General features: G+C 47.8%; 1 protein-coding gene across 5 annotated transcripts in view; it reads right to left on the bottom strand.

Annotated features, from left to right (window-relative positions):
* Positions 1–3,186: 3,186 nt before the first annotated feature.
* Positions 3,187–22,587, bottom strand: part of TP53I11 (tumor protein p53 inducible protein 11) — a 442,907-nt gene continuing 423,506 nt past the window's right edge. For all 5 annotated transcript variants that reach the window (XM_085643446.1, XM_085643443.1, XM_085643442.1 and 2 more), the window contains one exon: positions 3,187–9,124. In XM_085643446.1, coding sequence (XP_085499572.1) covers positions 8,991–9,124 — 134 coding nt within the window. In that variant the 3' untranslated portion in view covers positions 3,187–8,990. The remainder of the gene's footprint in view (positions 9,125–22,587) is intronic.

The following is a 22,587-nucleotide window of genomic DNA, read 5'->3' as shown; positions in this document are numbered from 1 at the left end:
GGTTTTTAGATGCCGAAAAAGCGTTCGACCTAGTCTCATGGGATTGTCTGTTTCTGATTTTAGAAAAATGTGGCTTCCCAAAGGAGTTTATATACTTAATAAGGCAGCTGTATACGAACTCTCAGGTGCAAATTTTAATTAATTTTGTGAATATATGTACATGTCAAATAAATAGAGGCACTAGGCAAGGGTGTCCTCTTTCTCAGATTTTATTTGCACTATTTATTGAGCCACTTGCAATAGCAATTAGACTAAAAAAAGGCGTATACGGCTCCGCTTCAAGGTATGACAAATATAAAACTCTACGCCGATGACAGTCCTTTTTTAAGACTCAAAAACAGACACTCAGGTAGAAATCATGAAGATTTTTTCAGATTTCCAAGCAATAGGAGGTTACAAAAAAAATAAGACTAAAACAGAGAACATACTGTGTAACTGCTCTGTTGACTCATCATTGCTAGAATTCAGGCATGTATATAATACTCGCCCAAAGAGATATTTAGGGAGTTTTGTTACGGAGAAAATTGAAGATCTATTCCAGTTAAACTATACTCCGCTGCTGAAAAAAGTGAAACACCTGTTAGCACGATGGAACCAGCTCCCACGATCAATAATGGGTCGAGTCGCATTAATTCGCATGTCTATTCTTTCCTTTTTTAATTTGCTCTTTAGTGCTGCCCCGTGCGCATTTCAAGCAGCTTATTTTAAAGAGATAGATAGCATGTTTTCTTCTTTTTTATGGTCTAACAAGATACCAAGACTGGCACTTCGCACTTTAAGTTATCCTGTTGCAGAAGGAGGGTTGTCCCTTCCAAATATTAGGAATTATTATCATGCGACTTTTGCACATCACAGTTTTAGATTTTTTCCATTGAACCCTCAGGAGGCAGACAATTTTTTTATGAAAAAGATCTTAAAGGAATATAATATCATTGACCCTACTAGATTAACTAAGTACCCTAAAAAAGTAAGCTATAAGACTCTCCAATGGGTACTGACACAAAAATCTCAATTTTTAACACTTTATAATATCCTGAGACTTAACAATTCTACTAGCTGCCCCTTTTTTTCACGGGGGAAAGATGTTTTTTAGAGTAACTGTAGATTCAGGAATTTATTATAGGTAATTGTTGGAAGTCATGGCCAGAGATCGAAATGGGGCTTTTACACTCTAAAACAATCCTGAAGTGGTCATCATCAGAATACAACCCTTGCTACAAAAATTTGATATTAAAAATGCATCCGTTGGAGCAAGCTTAAGTGAAGCCTATGATTCCCCGATACAACGGAAGATCAGTGCCTGGGTTAAAATTCTTGGAGAATATAAGCCTCTCTCGATATATGAAAAAGTTTTGGGATAGATGGTGGGGAAGGGAAGGGATGCAGGTCTCAAAATTAACCTGGTATAGAATATTTTAAAATTTTAAGCGCATGCAGTTCAATTCAAAATGGTTGATCTGTAGAACCCCTTCCTTTCTTCATAAGATGTATCCACAGATTGAGGACAGGTGTTTCTGTTGCGCAAAAGAGGGCGGTGGCACCTGGCTACACATTGTTTGGGAATGTCCAAAGATTATTAGTTTGTGGGAAAGAATCAAAACTTATCTCAGAACTATCCTAGGCCCTTCTATCTCCATAGATGTAGATATTGCAGTTCTGGGTTGCTCTCCTAATATTAATGCACAAGAAGAATGCCTGTGCATTGCAGCATTGGTAGCAAGATCTTTAATTTTACAATGTAGGCGATCAGATAAGGCACCTTCCTTTCCAGCATGGAGAGCGACGTTAAGTAAAATCAAAGAACTGGAAAAAAATATGCAATAAGATCAGGCTGTATAAAAAAGTATGAGAAACGCTGGAGTTTATTGGGGACATAGGTTATATATAATGAATATTTTTTTTTTCCGTTGCTTAGTTGTTACAATGTCTTAGAACATTGGTCATGCTTATCTCCTAGGATTTAGCATCCTCTACGCTCCACCTTATCGAATTGTGATTAGTAATAATCTTGCATGTTTGCTTTATCCTTTTTAAGGCCTATGCCTATTTGTCTAGTACTTTGCTTTCTTTTGATAGTATTTACCTTTTGTAACAGAGGGATGTGAGAGATCGATGAGATATGTTCATTCTCAAATGGGTAGCACTCTGCACTTCAAAAGGTATTTATCTTTGTATCAAATAATGTACTTGTGAATATTCTGGTCATTTGGTAACATGCATTTTTACTTGACAGTTATGTAGTTTTGTAATTTGCTCAAACTCTCAATAAAAAAATAAAAATTGAAAAAGGACAACTTCCACTACACAAATCACAACTGCTGGACTTTGGGTAGAGCAGACAGTGTTCAAGGTATCCTGCAGGGTCTCCCTGATGTTCCTTCACATTGTGACAAATATTCTAGGCTTGTGGCCCCTGTCTCTTTAGAGGGCTGGAGTTATAATACAGAAATTTGGAGAAAGAATCCTCCCTGAAGAACATTGATGATTCTGCAAATCGTCTTTGTGCTGTGCTTGATCGATGCATCTGGCAGCCACTTTGCATGGAAGAGACTGTTCAAACACACCATGCAATGCGGCCTGCCTAAGGAGACATGTGACCCATGTTTTTAAATGATATTTCTAACTCAATCACACACTATCCGAACACTCCTTCATATTTCTGAGCAGCACACAATGATATTTACAACTATTTTATGGTTTTCCCAGAAAGACTGCAGTGTGGTCTGACACAACATACTTCCAAAGCTTCCTCAACCGATCCCATGATGGACACTCGAAGTACGGGCACTCGACGTGTGGACACTTGAAGTACAGACACTCGACGTGTGGACACTCGATGTAAGACACTCGAAGTACAGGCACTCGAAGAACGGGCACTCGAAGAACGGGCACTCGAAGAACGGGCACTCGAAGAACGGGCACTCGACGTACGGGCACTCGACGTACGGGCACTCGACGTACGGGCACTCGAAGTACGGGCACTCGAAGTACGGGCACTCGAAGTACGGGCACTCGAAGTACGGGCACTCGACGTGTGGACACTCGAAGTACAGACACTCGAAGTACAGACACTCTATGTAAGACACTCGATGTAAGACACTCGATGTAAGACACTCGATGTAAGACACTCGATGTAAGACACTTGTACGCACAGGCAGTGACTCAAGAAAATAACTGGACACAAGATCCATTAAGTAAAGTTTTACTATTCTAAACTGTACAAGGTCATGGATCGGAAATGAAGCAAATCTCAGCAGAGTATTTCTGTAACAAGGTGACCATAAAAATAAATTCCAAGCTACATTTGTTGCAGTGTTTGTGATTGATTGAACCATGATGGGGCGAGTCCCAGGACTTGGTGCTTTCAACTGCTACGTCAGTGATGCGTCTGATCTGTTGAAGGACACCTGCCCATCAGGGCATAGGGAGGCCTGGCAATCACGGGCATTGTGGGGTTCATTTTCCATTTTTTATTTGCAGTTCAGCCAACTAGCTTTTGTATACATTAAAAACATTAACAGAGATAAACCAAGGATTGGGGCAAGGAGGTGGGACTAAGTGTTCTATTGGTTTGTGCTAAAGTTTGGGATGGGTTACAAGGGTAAGTGGGTTAAAGTAGGGCTGTGGTCCCTGAGATTCAACCAGCTTAGTCTAAGGGAGTACATGTCAACTATTTGACCATCTGAGATTCCAGTACATTAGTCAAAGTGACAACATGTCAATGATTTGACCTTCCCAGGTTAGTAGTAGGAAGCAGATTTCAACGATGTGACCCTTTGAGATTCCCAGGTTAGTCGAATAGAATACGTCAATGGTTTGACCCAGTAAAAGTCCAGCAGGTTAGTTGAAGGGAGTATGTCAATGACTTGACCCTTTGAGATTCCCACGTAAGTCCTGGGGAGTATTTGTTGGTCATTTGTCCGGCTTAGAATGCACTAGGATAACTTAAGGAAGTATCTTGTTGCCTGGAGGACATGTTGACAATTTCACCCACTGATAGCCTGCAAGGTTAATCAAGGGACGACACGTTGATGATTGGTTAATCAAGCGACATCACCCGCTGACACTGGGCAAGTTTATTCTAGAGGAGAAAATGTTGATAATTTCACCCGCTGGCAGTATGCTGTCACTGGGTTTTCTACGTGCCCGAGACTGCCCCATCTGCTGTCACTGGGTCTTCTAGGTGCCTAACACTGCTCCGTCTGCTGTCACTGGGTCTTCTAGGTGCCTGACACTGCCCCGTCTCCTATCACTGGGTCTTCTAGGTGCCTGAGACTGCTCCGTCTGCTGTCACTGGGTCGTCTAGGTCCCTGACACTTCCCGGTCTACTGTCACTGGGCCGTCTAGGTGCCTGACACTTCCGCATCTGCTGTCACTGGGTCGTCTAGGTGCCTGACACTTCCCAGTCTGCCGTCACGGGGCCTTCAAGGTGCCTGAGACTGCCCAGTCTACTGTCACTGGGTCATCTAGGTGCCTGAGACTGCCCCGTCTGCTGTCACTGGGTTGTCTAGGTACCTGACACTTAAAGTCTGCTGTCACTGGGTCATATAGGTGCCTGACACTTCCCCATCTGCTGTCACTGGGTCTTCTAGGTGCCTGACACTTCCCCGTCTGCTGTCACTGGGTCTTCTAGGTGCCGGAGACTGCCCCGTCTGCTGTCATTGGGTCATCTAGGTACCTGAGACTGCCCTGTCTGCTGTCACTGGGTCGTCTAGGTGCCTGACACTGCTCCGTCTGCAATCACTGGATCTTCTAGGTGCCTGACACTGCCCCGTCTGCTATCACTGGGTCTTCTAGGTGCCTGACACTTCCCTGTTTGCTGTCACTGTGTCTTCTAGGTACCTGAGACTGCTCCGTCTGCTGTCACTGAGTCATCTAGGTCCCTGACACTTCCCTGTCTGCTGTCACTGGGCCATCTAGGTGCCTGACACTTCCGCATCTGCTGTCACTGGGTCTTCTAGGTGCCTGACACTTCCCCGTCTGCTGTCACTGGATCTTCTAGGTGCCTGAGACTGCCCCGTCTGCTGTCATTGGGTCATCTAGGTACCTGAGACTGCCCTGTCTGCTGTCACTGGGTCGTCTAGGTGCCTGACACTTCCCCATCTGCTGTCACTGGGTCATCTACGTGCCTGACACTTCCCAGTCTGCTGTCACTGGGTCTTCTAGGTGCCTGAGACTGCCCTGTATGCTGTCACTGGGTCTTCTAGGTGCCTGAGACTGTCCCGTATGCTGTCACTGGGTCTAGGTGTCAGACTGCCCTGTCTGCTGTCACTGGGTCTTCTAGGTGCCTGAGACTGCCCTGTATGCTGTCACTGGGTCTTCTAGGAGCCTGACACTTTCCCGTCTGCTGTCACTGGGTCTTCTAGGTGCCTGAGACTGCCCCGTCTGCTGTCACTGGGTCTTCTCGGTGCCTGAGACTGCCCCGTATGCTGTCACTGGGTCTAGGTATCTGAGACTGCCCTGTCTGCTGTCACTGGGTCTTCTAGGTGCCTGAGACTGCCCTGTATGCTGTCACTGCGTCTTCTAGGAGCCTGACACCTTCCCGTCTGCTGTCACTGGGCCGTCTAGGTGTCTGAGACTGCCCTGTCTGTTGTCACTGGGCCATATAGGTGCCTGACACTTCCCCGTCTGCTGTCACTGGGTCGTCTAGCTGCCTGACACTTCCCAGTCTGCTGTCACTGGGCCGTCTAGGTACCTGAGACTGCCCATCTGCTGCCACTGGGTCGTCTAGGTGCCTGACACTTCCCAGTCTGCTGTCACTAGACCATCTAGCTGCCTGACACTTCCCCGTATGCGGTCACTGGGTCATTTAGGTGCCTGAGACTGCCCTGTCTGCTGTCACTGGGTCTTCTAGGTGCCCAAGACTGCCCTGTATGCTGTCACTGGGTCTTCTAGGTGCGTGAGACTGCCCCATATGCTGTCACTGGGTCTAGGTGTCTGAGACTGCCCTGTCTGCTGTCACTGGATCTTCTAGGTGCCTGAGACTGCCCTGTATGCTGTCACTGGGCCGTCTAGGTGCCTGACACTTTCCCATCTGCTGTCACTAGGTCATCTAGGTTCCGGACACTTCCCAGTCTGCTGTCACTGGGTCATCTAGGTGCCTGCGACTACCCCATCTGCTGTCACTGGGTCTTCTAGGTGCCTGAGACTGCCCTGTCTGCTGTCACTGGGTCGTCTAGGTGCCTGACACATCCCTGTCTGCTGCCAGCGGGTCATATTAGTGCCTGACACTTCCCCGTCTGCTGTCACTGGGTCTTATAGGTGCCTGACACTTCCCCGTCTACTGTCACTGGGTCATCTAGGGGCCTGAGACTGCCCCGTCTGCTGTCACTGGGTCATCTAGGTGCCTGCCACTTCCCCGTCTGCTGTCACTGGGTCGTCTAGGTGCCTGACACTATCCAGTCTATTGTCACTGGGCCGTCTAGGTGCCTGAGACTGCCCAATATGCTGTCCCTTGGTCTTCTAGGTGCCTGAGACTGCCCAATATGCTGTCCCTTGGTCTTCTAGGTGCCTGAGACTTCCCCGTATGCTGTCACTGGGTCATCTAGGTGCCTGAGACTGCCCTGTCTGCTGTCACTGAGTCTTCTAGGTGCCCGAGACTGCCCTGTATGCTGTCACTGGGTCTTCTAGGTGCGTGAGACTGCCCCATATGCTGTTACTGGGTCTAGGTGTCTGAGACTGCCCTGTCTGCTGTCACTGGATCTTCTAGGTGCCGGAGACTGCCCTGTATGCGGTCACTGGGTCGTCTAGGTGTCTGAGACTGCCCTATCTGCTGTCAATGCATCTTGTAGGTCCATGAATTCTCCTATCAGTCCTCAGGGGTGTGGGCTCCCCTCAGACAGCAACATCAGTGCATGCAAATGTTGTCTCATATTTGAGAGCGCCTCCCTGATGTTTGAGAGATTCCCTGCTTTCATGAATCCGTACTGCTGAAAAGAGACCCCCCTGCTTCAAAGATGCCTGACAAGAGAGAGGCCCGTCTGCTGCAAGAGTATGTGAGGTGGCAGAGAGAGGCCTCCTGCTGTTACAGGAGCTGGAGGGTGTAAGCGAGACCCCCTTCTCCTACAGAGTTTGCGAAGTGTCACAGAGACCGCCTGCGGTCACAGGGACGGGTCAGTCTGATAGAGATTTCCTGCTGTTACTCTGCCTATCCTGAGTCATTGGGACCAATACCAAACCTTCCAATCACAAGAAGCAGTGCTTTCACTTGAAGAGTGCTGTCACAGTGTCTGCAGATGTAAGAGGAGACTCTTGCTGTCACATGGTCTGCCAGGAGAGACCCCTCTGCATATACACTGCCTGGCGAGAGCACGCTCTGTCAGACTCAAGAGGAACTCTTTGTATCAGGGTCCCTCAGGTGGGAGCCCTCTTCTGGTACATAGACGTAAGTGATGCATATGGGTTAGCACATGTTCTATCACATGTAAGAGAGGCACCTGGGTTAGCACATGTTCTATTACATGTAAGAGAGGCACCTGGGTTAGCACATGTTCTATCACATGTAAGAGAGGCTCCTGCCTTCAGTTCATCTGTCGGGGAGGAGACCCCTGAAATCACAGGGTCTGTCAAATGTAGGAGGGGCCCCTGGCATCATGAGAGCCAACTGCTGACACCCAGACCATCATATGTAGGAGAGATCCCTGCTGTCACATGGTCGGACATGCGAGAGACACCTTGCTGTCACACGGTCTGTCATGCGAGAGGCACCCTGCTGTCACACGGTCCTTCAGATGTATGAGAGTCCCCCAGCTGTAGCCAGGCCTGTCCAATGTAAGTGGAGTCCCAGCTTCACACTATGTAGGGAGAGATGCCCCTACTGTCACACGGTCTGTCATGCGAGAGGCCCCTGAAGTCACACTGTCAGATGGAAGTGGAGTCCCTGCTGTCACACTATGTAGGGAGAGATACCTCTACTGTTACACGGTCTGACGTGCGAGAGGCCCCTGCTGTCACACAGTCTGTTGTGGGAGAGGCCCCTGCTGTCACACAGTCTGTCAGATGTATGAGGAACTCCCCTGCTGTCACAAGGCCTGTCAAATGTAAGTGGAGTGCTGTGCCGTCACACTGTCAGATGTAAGTGGAGTCCCTTCTGTCACACTACGTAGGGAGAGAGATCCCTCCTGTCACACGGTCTGTCAGATATAAGGGTGTCTCCATCTGTCTCACAATTGATCACAAGAGACTTTGTTGGGGTCACATATTCCGTCATGAGAGATCTCTTGTCACTGACCAGGATCTGTAGGGAAGAGAGGTATAAGGGGAGTCCGTTGCTGTCACACAATCGAACACAAGAGACTCCCCTGCGGTCACTTGATGTGTCAAGAGAGATCTCCTGCTGTCACTGGGTCAGTTAGGTGTGACCAGGGTTTGTGAGGTGGGGGAGATGTGAGGGGAGGCCCCTTCTGTCACACAATCGATTACAAGAGATTCCCCTGCAGTCACATAATCAGTCATGAGAGATCTCCTGTCACTGGGTCAGCTGGGTGAGACACCTCCTTCGGACCAGGCCCTGTAAGGAAGAGAGATATCAGGGGAAGCCATTGCTGTTACACAATCAATCACAAGAGACTCCCCTGCTGTCGCATGATGTGTCAAGAGTGATCTCCTGCGGTCACTGGGTCAGTTAGGTGAGACCATGACACGCTTCTTTCTGATAAGGGTCTGTGGGAAAGAGAGATATAAGGGGAGTCCGTTGCTGTCACACAATAGATCACAAGAGTGTCAGCTGGGTGAGACACCTCCTTCTGTCCAGGGTGTGTAGGTAAGAGAGACCCCTGTTGTGACAGAGTATGTCTGAAGAGAGACCCTCATTACTGTAAGGGAACTGTGACGTGTAACAGACATCCGTAAATCACGTGATACGTCAGGAGGGAGAGAGGGACGACCTTCATTGGCCAGATGGGCTTCAACCTATTGTCTTTGTTCACAGAGTCCGGGAAACAACACAAACAACCAAAAATGGGAACATAAAATATCAAAAGAGAGGCGCATTAGAGCTTCTTGGGTCTGCGGCCCACTTGGTAGTAGTAATAGAAGCTGATAAGGAGGAAGAGCGCGTGGTTCAGCAGGAGGACAGCCGCCCCGTTGGAAATGATGCCGTTCTCGATGAGAGTGATGGTGGTCACTGCAGAGAGAGAGACAAAATGGCGGCAGAGGGTGAAAAACAGCGCTACAGACAGAATAAATGGAGAACAGAACAGCAGTGCAGCAAGAGTCAACATCAGTTCATCTTCCGGTATATCTGTGTGCTAAACTGTAGTAGCAAGACATATAAACATTTTAATTAAAATGTAATTGAAATCAGAAAACAAAAAATGTCGTTTAACAAAAGTAAACGAAACCAATATTTCAAAATACTGGTAGAAAAGGGAACACATGTTATGATGTCTCAAACCTGTACATTAAACTCAATTAGTCCAATCTTTATATCTTTATTTTTCTCTCAGGAAACTTGGAAAATACTTTAAAAATAAGAAAGAATCACAAAACAACTGGAAATGCTTGCTAAAGCCTCATTTACTTTCCACGGGATTCAGCCATTTGGTCCTCTGTAGCAGCTGTGGGAGGGGCGGACAATTTTTGGGCCCCCAAGAGATGCATCATGCTGAGTGCACCTCTTGGTTCACACACCATCTGAGTGAGTGTGGCAGGCAGACCATTCTCAAGCACGATCAAAGCCTTTGCATGCCAAAGCTTTTGCTTTCATGAAAAATATGTAATGCAGCAGCATATGAGAAACCGCCAGAAAACACAGGCACTCCCTTGGAGTGCTGAATGAAAAAGAAACAATAGTTCCCAAAATGTGAGCAGTGGAAGGATACAAGTTAGGCAGCTGAAAGGATGGTGGAGAGGCACAAATACAAGAAGAGGAAGTGGAGACACCGAATAAGAAGCAAGCAAAGAGACCGATGGTAGGAGTTGGGTGGGTTGTAACTAGGGCTCCCGGTTTTATGTTTTTTTTTTGCCATTTCCGTCTGTATTTATCCATACTTATTCTTTGCTAATTTTATCTGTATATCCATATTTATTTTGGGTTTTGTGGTAAAATTAAGCTGAAATTTGTATAATTTCACATTTATTTAACTGATAAATGTGCGCTCATGCTTGAATGCCTTCCCTGTCTCCGACGGCAGTGGCACAAAGTTAATAAAGAAGTCTTTTCCAACAACTTTATTGAGCCCTCTATTACTTTGTTGGAAAATGTGGAAAGTGTTCTGAAAAAATTGGAAGCGGCTTCTGGAGCAGCCATAGACAAGATAGCCCCCATAAAGAGCTTTAAATCCCGGCCTGCTAATAAACAGGAAATTTGGTTCTCCAAAGACCTGAAAATACTAAAACAAGCAGCCAGAAAACTGGAGAAAATATGGAGGTCCTCCCATTTGGAGAGTGATAGAAAGCTCTATTGGGTTTCATTATCCAGCTATCATAAAGCAATCCGGAGTGCGAGGAAAACACATATAACTTCTCAAATCACGGCAACAGGGAATTCTCCCAGGGTCCTTTACCAAGTACTTAATTCATTTGTTAAACCAGTAGCATGTGAAAGCACCGAACTTGTGTCTCAACAGCTCTGTAATAACATACCTTCTTTTTTCTCTAATAAAATTGATGTTATTTATGAGAACATTGTGGCATCTAATGCTGCTATGGATACAGACGCAGCTTCTGCCTTTCAAAATACAGAATTTGATCATGGCATACACACTCTGGACTCCTTTCCCTCCATTACTGATGAGGAGCTATCTGTATTGGTTAAACAGATTAAAAGTGGTAGTCCAGACGATACTATTCCAGCCAGATTAATGCCCTCTCTATTTGACACATTATGTCCCACGACCATTAAACTTATTAATCTGTCCCTGAGTACAGGATGGAAACGTGCACTTGTCAGGCCCATCAGGAAAAATACCACCATTGCTTGGACTGAATTATCCAACCTAAGGCCAATTTCACTGTTACCTTTTCTTGGGAAACTTACAGAAAAGTATGTTAATAGACTCCTTTCCAACTTTATTGAAACTGTGGGCGGCCTTGACCACTCTCAATCTGGTTTCAGGCCGAAACACAGTACAGAGTCTTCATTACTATCTGTTATGGACGACCTGCACATGTTCCAGGATAGGGGTTATTCAGTGATCTTGGTCTTACTGGACTTATCAGCAGCGTTCGACACCGTGTCTCATAACATTCTTATTGACCGGTTGTCGAACGTGGGGGTTAAGAACAAAGCTCTGGCATGGTTGGGAAGCTTCCTCTCTGATCGTACCCAGACTGTCACCATGGGTACGTATCGTTCAGCAGAGATGAAAGTCTCGAAAGGGGTACCACAGGGCTCTTGTTTAAGCCCAACGCTTTTCAACATCTATGTGGCGCCCCTAGCGAGAGTGATGCGCAAATTTGGCTTCATCCCCGTGTCTTACGCGGACGATACGCAGCTCCTCTTCCCTTTTAAGACTCTTACCCCGGAATTGAGGAGCTCTTTCTCTGCAGGCATGGAAGCTGTGGCATGTTGGATGTCCACCAACTACCTACAGTGTAACGTAAGTAAAACGGAGGTCATGCTGTTTGGTGAAGCAAAAATACTTTGGACTCCTGACTGGTGGCCTCCTGGTCTAGGCGTAGCACCTGAGCCCAAGCAGATTGTTAAAAACCTGGGGGTTCGCCTTGACCAGGATTTGTCATTGAAACAACATACGAATTATGTCGCAGGCGTATGTTTCCACACTATTAGCTTGCTGCGCAAAGCCTTTCCATTGCTGCCTGACCAATTCAGGAAGACGCTGGTGCAGGCCCTCGTCATGAGTCGGATTGACTACTGTAATGGTCTCCTGCTTTCTGCAAATGAGGGAGGTACGGATGTCATCTGTTGCGGCGAGGAGGGCCGTTTCCGTACTGTGTTTTTTTTTTAAGCCAGATTGGGAGGAGTCAAGGATGTTGTGCCCTTCGATGAATGTGGTGAGTAGGCTATTGATGGCTTTCTCGATGACTTTCGCTGGGAACAGGAGTAGGGAGATGGGTCTGTAGTTTTTGAGGTCGGTGGGGTCCGCGGAGGGTTTCTTCAGGAGGGGGTTGATCTCAGCGTGTTTCCAGTCAAGGAACAAGGCGGTTGCCAGGGAGTGGTTGATGGTGTGGCAGAGCATGGGTGCGATGGTGTCAGCGGCTCTGTTGAAAATGTGGTGGGGGCAGAGGTCTGTAGGGGCCCCGGAGTGGATTAACTTCATAGTCTTCAGTGGTGAGGGCTGTCCAGTTGTCGATCGCTGGCTTCAGGGTGTCGGGGGTGGTTGGTGAGGGTTTAGTGTGTTGGCTGTCTTCGTCAAAGTTGTCGTAGATGCTCTTGATTTTGGGGTGGAAAAGGTGCTGAGTTTGTCGCAGAGGTCTTGTGAGGGAGGGATGTCGGTGGACTCGCAGTTAGGTTCGGCGAACTCCTTGATGATGTTGAAGAGTTCTTTGCTGTTGTGTGCCTGAGTGGAGATTCTGTCTTCAATCGCTTTTTTCCTCGTTTTTCTGATGAGTTGGTGTTGGGCATTGGTGGCGGCTCTGTAGTTGTTGTGGGCTTCTGTGGATTTGGTGTTCCTCCAGACCTTTTCAATGTGGCGGCAAGTGCGTCTGGACTCTCGAAGTTCGGTGGTGAACCATCTAGCTTTCTTGGCGTGGGTGTTGTTGTTTTTCTTGAGGGGTCTATAGTGTTGGCGCTGCCGGAGAAGGCGCTATCGGAGATCCATCTGTGCAGGGTTCGGGCTGCGGTGTTGGGATTGTCGTTTTCCGCGATGGTTGGGTTGGAATTGCTGAGTGACGAGGTTAGCTGGTCGTCGGGGATTCTGGTCCAGTTTCTTCGTGGGAGCAGGTGCTGGTGTCTGTGGATGGTGGGTATTATGAAGGAGAAGTGGATGCATCGATGGTCAGTCCATGGGAGTTCGGTGGTGTGGCTGAAGGTGATGGAGTTTCCTGTTGAGAAGAGGGGGTCAAGGGTGTGTCCTGTTGAGTGCGTGGGTTCGGTCACGATCTAGCAGAGTCCACTGTTGTGGAGGTTGTCCAGGAGGGATGTGGTGCAGGGGTCCAGTTGGTTGTCAAGGTGAAAGTTGAGGTCTCCCAGTAGGGTGTAGTTGGTGGACGCAACGGTATGCGGGGAGATGATGTTCGTGATGGAGTTGGCAAAAAGTCTGCGGGGTCCAGGAGGTCAGTAGATGAGGGTTCCTCAGAGGTAGGACTGGCCAGGATCTTGAAGTGAAGGGGTTCCATCAGGTCTGTGGGCTCGTCGGGGAGTGTGCTTAGGCGGAGGGTGGATTTGTGGACAATGGCCATTCCTTCTCCAGGGGGGGTGGGGCGGTCCTTCCTGGAGATCTTGTAACCTTGGGGAATGGCGATGGAGATGTCCGGTCCTGAGGTGGTGTTGGTCCAGGTTTCAGTAAAGAATACTACGTCCGGGGTAGTGCTGTCGAGGAGGTCCCAGATTTCTGTGGCGTGTTTGTGGAGTGATCAGACGTTGAGGAGGATACACTGCAGGGTCTTCGGTTAGGTTGTGTTTTTGCCGGCGGGTTGCGATGAGTATGTGGTCTTGGCGGTGATACAGGTGTGCTGGCAGCGGTGACAGCTGAAGGGTCCGTGGGTTTCGGCTGGTGATGCTAGCTTGCAGTTGTTGTTGCGGCCTGGGTTGAGAGGGTGGAGTGCCGCTGGGTCGTAGATTTGGCGGTGCAGAGAGCCAGGGTTCCTGCCGCTGGTCGCCAGCACCGCTGAATGCATCTTAGTAAATGCATGGGTTAGTGACTGATACAAACATTCACACAGTTTAGTTTGTCAGTTAGTGTGAAGCGGTTGCATGGGTTGGTGAGGAGCTAAATAAGGATCTATATGGGTTATTGATTGGTTGTCTGAGTATCTGTATGGGTGCCTGAGTGTCTGTGTGGGTGGGTGGTGCACATCTGTGCATAGATGTGTGAGTGGATGATTTACTGGGTGTATGGGTTCAAGAGAACATCTGTGAAGGGCTATATGGGTGGGTGAGTGTGTGCATGGGTGTATTGGTGAGTGAATGGATGCCTCAGTGGTACATGTGAGTAACTGCATATGTGAAAGGCAGTATATGTGAGTGTTGGAGTGTATAAATTACTCTATGTGAGAGTGAGTGATTGTGAGAGTGGCTGTATGGATCAGTGTGTCCTTGAATTAGTTATTGTACAAGAGTGTAAGTATGTGTTAGTATATGTTTGAATAAGTGAGGTGGTGTGTGTATAACTGTATAGGTGAGTAAATGGGAGTGTGATTGATTGTTTGCATGACTGACTAGGTGTGTGAGTAACTGTGGATGAGTGGCGGTGTGTCAGTATAGCTATGTGAGTGCATATGATGATGCCGTATTGATGGTTGACTGCATGTATGAGTGACTGTATGGGTGAATGAGTGGATGTGTGTGTAGACCTAGGAATTAGTGAGTGAGTATGTACTAACTTGTATTGGTGTATCTATGGTTTCGAAAATGGTAGTCTGTATTTTAGAGTGGGTGTATCAAAGGTTATATTAGGGTATGAGGAGGTGTATCAGATTGTTACGTGGATGATGTCATCAGTGATGTCATTTGAGATGTCATCAGTGATGTCATCAGTGATGTCACTGACCATGTCATGAATGATGTAATATGTGACGTAATCAGCAGTGCATTGCAGGGGCGCGAGTTATAGTTAGCTCAACTAACTATAACGGCCGAATTTCTCTGGTTTTGTACGAGTGAAATGCCCAACTAACTATAACGTCCTTGAAACCTGTGGTATTTCAGTGAATTTCTAAGGATTTTTTTAAATGCTAATTTCTATCTATAACGTTCCTGAAACCTATATTTTTTTCAGTGAATTTCAAAGGTTTTTTAAATGCTAATTTCTAACTATGTATACAAAGGTAGGACGTGAAGAAAGAGGAAGAAAAGCGCAGAAAGAGGTAAGACAAATGCAGAAAGAGGCAACAGAAGTCCAGAAAGATGAAGAAAAGTGCAGGAAGAAGCAAGAGATGTGCAGAAAGAACCAACAGTGGAGTAGAAAGTCCTCCTGTGCCCTGAACTTTTTGCTGACGGGTACTGGTGGTAACTGACTGATTAACCAGGCCTAGAGCCAGTGATATGCTAATAGACACTTATAATATAGTGAAAACACCTAAATACACTAGGGAACACTATGCGATGAGGTACCCCTGTGATTAGCATGACCTCCTCTGTATTTGCCATGAGTTAGTGCCTGGGCATTGCATGAGTACATGGGTAGTGACTGGATGATTAGAGTACTGAAAGGAGAGTGCATGATGAATTTTAAAGTGCTTGTGTTTTGGTGCAGTGATTAGATAAGGACATGGAACTTGCTGGGTGATTGGAGTAGTGCATGGGTAGTGACAAGTAGATGGCTGGACTGCATCAGTAGCGCTCAGGGGATTGTAGCAGTACATGTGTTAGTGCCTCGGTCCTTGCATGAGTACATGGGTAGTGACTGGATGATTAGAGTACTGCAAGGAGAGTGCACTGTGAATTTATAAGTGCTTGTGTTTTGGCGCAGTGCTTAGATAAGGACATGGAGCTGGCTGTGTGATTGGAGGAGTGCATGGGTAGTGACAATGAGATGGCTGGACTGCATCAGAAGTGCTCAAGGGATTGTAGCAGTACATGTGTTAGTGCCTGGGTCATTGCATAAGTACATGGGTACTGACTGGTTGATTGGAGTACTGCAAGGAGAGTGCATGGTGAATGTATAAGTGCTTGGATTTTGGCGCAGTGATTAGATAAGAACATGGAACTGGCTGGATGATTGGAGGAATGCATGGGTAGTGACAAGGAGATGGATGGACTGCATGGGTAGTGCTGCATTGTAGCAGTGCATGAGTTAGTTCATGGGTCATTGCATGAGTGCACTGGTACTGACTGGATGATTAGAGTACTGCAAGGAGAGTGCATGGAGAATTTATAAGTGCTTGGGTTTTGGTGGAGTGATTGGATAAGTACACACATGTCACATCAGGCCCCGACCCCTCACTTCACCACTGTGCAAACGTGCCGCCTGTCAGGTTTTAAGTTGGGGCATTAATCCCCCTTGAATCCTGAGGGTCCCTGGGGGCTAACTAGCCCACCAGGTACCTCCAGTAAGCACCACAGAGCTGCGTTGCAGAGAGGTGGTCCGAGGCCATGACCCCCTTTACACCTCTCTGCAACGCAGCTCTGTGGCGCTTACTGGAGGTACCTGGTGGGCTAGTTTGCCCTCAGGGACCCTCAGTATTCAAGGGGGATTAATTCCCCAAGGGTGCGTTTACACACTTGTCACATCAGGCCAAGCCCCCTCCCTGCATCACTGTGCAAACGCAACCCCTGGTGCGTTGTAAATTGGGGGATTAAATCCCCTTGAGTCGTGAGGGTCCCTGGGGGCCAACTAGCCCACCAGCTACCTCCAGCAAGCACCACAGACTTGCGTTGCAGAGTGGTGTAAAAAGGGGGTGTGGCCTTGGACCACCTCGCTGCAGCACAGCTCCCTGGCACTTACTGGAGGTACCTGGTGGGCTAGTTGGCCCCCAGGGACCCTCAGGATTGAAGGGGAATTAATCCCCCAACTTAAAATGCGCCACGGGCTGCGTTTGCACAGTGGTGCAGGGAGGGGGCGGGACGTGGTGTGACAAGGGTGCAAACGCGCCTGTGGTGCGTTTTAAGTGGGGTGATTAAGTCCCCTTGAATCCTGAGGGTCCCTTGGGTTCAACTAGCCCACCAGGCTCCTCCAAGTAAGCGCCACGAAGCTGTGTTGCAGAGAGGTGTAAAAAGGGGCGTGGCCTCAGACCACCTCTCTGCAACTCAGCCCTGTAGCGCTTACTGGAGGTACCTGGTGGGCTAGTTGGCCCCAGGGACACTCAGGATTGAAGGGGAATTAATCCCCCAGCTTAAAACGCGCCACAGGGCGCGTTTGTACACTTGTCTAATCAGGCAAAGCCCTCCCCTGTACCACTGTGTAAACGCGCCCCGTGGTACGTTGTAAATTGGGGGATTAAATCCCATTGAGTCCTGAGGGTCCCTGGGGGCCAACTAGCCCTCCAGGTACGTCCAGTAAGCGCTACAGAGCTGCGTTGCAGAGAGTTGTAAAAAGGGGCGTGGCCTCGGACCACCTCTCTGCAAGACAGCTCTTTGACGCATACTGGAGGTACCTGGCAGGCGAGTTGGCCCCTAGGGACCCTCAGGATTGAAGAGGAATTAATTCCCCAAGTTAAAACACGCCACGGGGTGTGTTTGCAGAGTGTTGCTGGTTGGGGGCGGGGTCTCCGGCGCAATGCTGTTTTTTTTAAAGGGGGGCTGTGTGGCCCCCTGTGTGGCTATGTGGCCCTCCTTTTACGTTTTTTGGGGACCCCATCCCCCAGGCCCTGACCCCTTTTTAAAAAAAACAAAAAAAGAACAGGAGGGGGGCCACGTGGCCCCCCTCCAGAGGCCAAATCCCCCAGGGTCCCGCCGGCTCCCCGCCTCCTGCGGGAGCCGGCATGGCTTTTCCACATGGTGAGCTGCTGACAAGCAGCTCCTAGTGTGGAAAAGCAATCTGCTTTGTAGTTTGGAAGCGAGAGCAGGAAACCTGCTCTCGCTTCCAACATCCAAAGCAGAGTTTGCAATGACAGGGCGGGAGCCGCACGGCTCCCGCCTTGTCATTGCAAACAACAGTGTCCCGGGGGTGGGAACCCTGGGACACTGCAGGAGCTGGCCATGGGGGTGGCGGTCCCCAGGGCCATCAAGGGCTCCAGGAGGGGGGGCGCACGGCCCCCCTCCCATTGTGTGCGAAGCCCCGGGGAGGTGGTGGTCCCCGGGGTTCGGAGGTCCATAACGGACCCCAGCATTTACATTATTAGTGCCCCGGGGAGGTGGCGGTCCCCGAGGCGTGTGGGGGGGTCGAGCCCCTCCACACAGGTTTGTTTTAAAAAATACAAGCCCCTGGGGTGGCGGTCCCCGGGGCAGCAGGGGGCCGTGTGCCCTCCGAGAATATTTAAGAATAGCCCCAGGGTGGCGGTCCCCAGGGCTTTGGGAGGCCTTGGAGGCCCCCACACATTAATACAAAACAAGCCCCGGGGGTGGTGGTCCCTCCCGCATATAATTAACATAGCCCCGGGGAGGTGGCGGACCCCGGGGCTGCGGAGGCCCTCCGCGGGCCCCCGCTACATTAATGAAGTGTGGGAAACCATGCAACTGAGGGAACCAATTCAAACCTCTAAAACAAATCTGCATGCAAGGAGGCGGATAACTTCGATGCAACCTTAGCATTTACTCCCCACTTCATCTTGAATGGCCCTCTGGATGTATTAAACAGAGGGAATCTGCTACGATTATTTCAACATATTCCATTTATGAAAAACCTTATGTCATACGAGCTTATTTCAGATAAATTTACCCTCACTCCTGGCAAAGAGACATCAGAGTCCACAATCACCAACTGGGGTCTAACTGCAATCAGAGATGCCATCCTGAGAGAAGTCCTCACCTTTGAGGAATGGGGCATTGAGCTTCAAACCATATTTCCCCCAAAATATCTGCATGTTCTACGTAGGGAGAATACAGCTTTTCCTCGCGGAACTATCCTGAAGGGTGCATGGGGTGCAACCCACGATTGGCTATTAAGCTCTACAATAGCATCTAATCCCTTCGTAGTACACTGCGGAATCAAGGAAAGAAACTTCAGATGTCAAACATCAATTCAGAACCACAAGAGTAGGAACCAGCCCCCAAGGCCCCAGAGTAGCAACTATCACCACTCCTCCTAGCACACAGCAATCCTGCTCTTTGAATTCTTTAAACCCCCGGATCAGAAAACAGGCAATAAAAAATCAGCTCTCTATCACCGCATGTAATGTGGCAGGCCTAGCTTCAACTCTACGATCGAAATCTGGATGCAAATTTCTTATAAATAGTGACATCTTATGTGTACAGGAAACGTGGGCTTTAAATACTGCAGTATTATATGGGTTCTATAAATTCTTCCAACCAGCCACACGTACAAGTTTATTTGGGTGGCCTTCGGGCGGCCTTACGAATTTCATAATGTAATTAGCCAAAATCTCAATCTCATCGTGCACCAAATCCACGGGGGTTTGCAAGCGGTATCCATAAAAAGTTTTAAATGAGGTCAGAAAGCTTCTACTTTCCTCCTGAATTAACTGTTACTTTAACCCCAAAAATCTCTGAGAGCTCGCACCATGGACTCCCTTTGTTCAAGCTTAAAATAAATCCTTGAGTCCAAGCCTTCCCATGAAGTGATGGTGGCAGGAGACTTTAACATCAAGTCCTTAGGCAAACATCATAAAGCTGAACAAACGAGCAAGGAAGGAGGACAACCCAACAAGCTACTCACCTCATTCAGTTTAAAATCTGCAGATCAGGACCTTAAACGCCCCAGGAATACGACCTGTCCCACCTTCAAAAGAATCTCAACAATCGATGACATTTTCATATCTTCCCCTCAGGCAAACCATCTTCTGAACTTTGAAATAACACACCAAGAAGAGAGTGATCACAACCCCCTAGTCTTAACACTGGACCTAAACCACCAGACAGCAGATGAAGGCCCGGGGCTAGGCATCTCAACTGGAGCCGAATCAAAGACGCTAGCTAGAAGAATCAAATGTCTACCTTTTCATTTGCCCTGAGTGATAAAATGGCCCGGCAAAGGAAAGAACAGGTACAAGAATCAACTCAGAGAACAGCTCTTAATGGAATGGAACACTATGACTAAAGAACTAGCAGATTTTGCGTTGGGGCGCAGGGGTCACTCCAACACACCTATCGCAGAGCCAGTCACAAAGACATTTGCTGAAACGGCACATTATTCCATCTCGGAAGAATTTAAGGAGGACCATTCGTCTGTGTAAACTCAATCCAACGAGCAAAAACCTAAAGGCAGCAAAAGACGCACGGAAAGCAAACAAAAAAACTATTTGGGATCTTAAACTAGCGCAAGAAGAGGAGGAGTGGCTGAAAATCTTCAAGATCGCTTGCTCGCTTCTGGAACCATGTGAATGACCTAAATTCTCCTCTAACATCAAGGAAAAACGCAGTTCCAGGATCGGAATGGGAGAAACACGTCACAAGTCTATTTTCAGCATGCAATAACACAAAGAAAATGGCGCTTAGCCCGCAGCAAGCAAAAGAGCAACAAGAACTAACTTCATCTTCCCAAATAGTAAAACGAATTAAGGACACGAAAGGCGACGGAGCCCCAGACCCACAGGGGACCTCTTTCAATGTGCTCCAGAAGATTGGGCAGCACTTTTGACTCCGCTGTTCAACTCAGCCTACACACTGGGCCACACCCCCAAAGCTTGGAGAGGTTCAACATTATGTTCAATTTTTTAAAAAGGTGATCCCCTAAAACCAAGCAACAGTCGATTAATAGCCCTGCTAGATTTAGAAGCAAAAGCGTACGCCCGAATCCTACTAAAACGTTTGGAATGGTGGGTGGCAGAAAATGAGCTGCTCCCTTTCTTTCAAACAGGGCTTCGGGGAGGAGCAGCTACCACGGATAAGTTTGTAGCACTATCCGCTCTGTGTCACCAAGCCTCACAGCACAACCACCCTCCACTTTTCTGTTTTACTGATTTTACTGCAGCTTTTGACAAATTTGACAGACAAACGCTGTGAAAGGAATTAACAAGTTGGGGCATTCCATCTCCTCTAACGGCCATAATTTCCCTCCACTCTGAAACCTGGGTGCGAGTGAAAACAGGCCCGACGTCACTATCAGCTAAAATATTCACCATTGGGGGCCTGAAACAAGGCTGCGTGTTAGCACCATTATTTTTTAATCTATATACAGCAGATCTGGGGAAAACCCTGACTACCAATTGTCTCGTCCCCCCTCGTCTAGGCCATAGATCCCTTCACATCCTTCAATACGCGGATGATATAGTCATTATCGACCACACCAAAGTGGGGCGCCAATGAGCAATGTCAGGCCTACATGAATACAGCGTAATGAACTCTCTTACCATCAACCCTGATAAGACGAAAATACTTGTATTCGGCCGCCACAAAAACAGAAAACAAATCTTTTGCAGTAGGGACCCCACGACCATCACATGGGCCCCCAAATATAAGTATCTGGGGGTACGGTTCACAAAATCCGCTCAACCTTCGGCTCATAAAAATGCACCGAAATAGAAATCAATTCCAATCACCTACGGCTTAATCAGGCCCAATAACAACCTAAAAAGCCAGTCTACAGCGGGAATAAAGAAAGTCATTCATGCATCTCTTCTTCCAGCACTCCAATATAGACATTAAGCTTTCCCGGGAGCCTGCTCGGAAATCCTCCTGCAGGCACAGTGCATGGGCTACAAAAAAAACTTCCAACTACCGAAATACCTTCTTAGAGCAAGACTTGGACTGGAATTTGGGCTGATGAAACAAACCCCTACCACTGAGGCTGAATTTCTCAAATATTATATCTGCATCTTAAACTCTCCGGAAAATTTCCGAAAGGGTTGCCTCAAATATTTTTGAAAAACCAGGGTCACCGTGAAACAACCAGCTTAAGAGAGCATTAGCCTCCATAGGGATCAATCAATCAGCAATATAATCAATTTCCATTCCCTACACAACATGGAAAAAGACCATTTATAGGCAAGTGAAATTGGCCTCATTCCAGCAGGACCGGGCTTCATTAAAATCAACACTTCCCTTGGCCCGGTTAAATTCTTTGTATCTGGTATCTAAACCCCAGCCTTACATTTTAGCTTCCTGTAACTTCAGAACTCCAAGAGAGATCATGTACATGCGAATGCTGTCCCTACTAATCTCAGAGTTTATTCGAGCCTGGGCCAACCAGTAAGACGGAGGTGCCTGCAGGTTATGGAACTACAAACAGAAGACATGGCGGCATCTTCTGTGTTGCTGTCCTGCCATGACCCACGAAAGGAGAACTTTACTCAGGGAATTATTTCTGAGACAAAGAGCACACACTTGCTTAGAGGCATCAGCTATATGCTTCTCATAAACGGACGCCTCCACCCTTGCCCGTTGTGGGAGATTCATGCAAACACCCCGGGACGCTCTCCACCTTCGCACTGGTCCATTTTAGTCACCGCAAACTCCAGAAACGGATATTAGGTTATTACGCGAAGGATTCAGGAGACAAACAACTCTCCCCTCAGCAGTGAACTTCTCATGCTCTATATAAAAAATAAAAAAAAGAAGCAAACAACAAGCTGGAGAGATGTCGGAAAGGTCACACTTCTCATTGGTGATGGCAGGCTTGCTACAGGAGGCAACAGTAAGTCCTCCAGGACCACCTCTGAGTCAAGAGCACCAGTAACTGGAATCTTCAATAGCATTTTACTTACCTTTGACCTCAAACACTATACATTGTCCCCAGCACTTTATCCTACTTCTCTGCGTCTCAATGAAAGTTTACAAAGGGTCTTTTCCATTTAAATACACTCACTCCAGCTTCAGAATTCAGGATTGCACAAAACACATGTATTTTATCAGAGAGAAACAGCTGTGGGCTCATGAATCACTCGCTGCTAAAGGGATAGGGACAGGCGACGGAGATCTGATGGGACGCCAGCTTGTGATGTGTTCACTGGTGAAGAATTGATCGACAA

The sequence above is a fragment of the Triturus cristatus genome, chromosome 3_1, assembly GCF_964204655.1.
Source record: "Triturus cristatus chromosome 3_1, aTriCri1.1, whole genome shotgun sequence".
Taxonomy (NCBI): domain Eukaryota; kingdom Metazoa; phylum Chordata; class Amphibia; order Caudata; family Salamandridae; genus Triturus; species Triturus cristatus.
The sequence above is the reverse complement of the archived record's forward strand: the minus strand, read 5'-3'. Positions and strand labels throughout refer to the sequence as shown.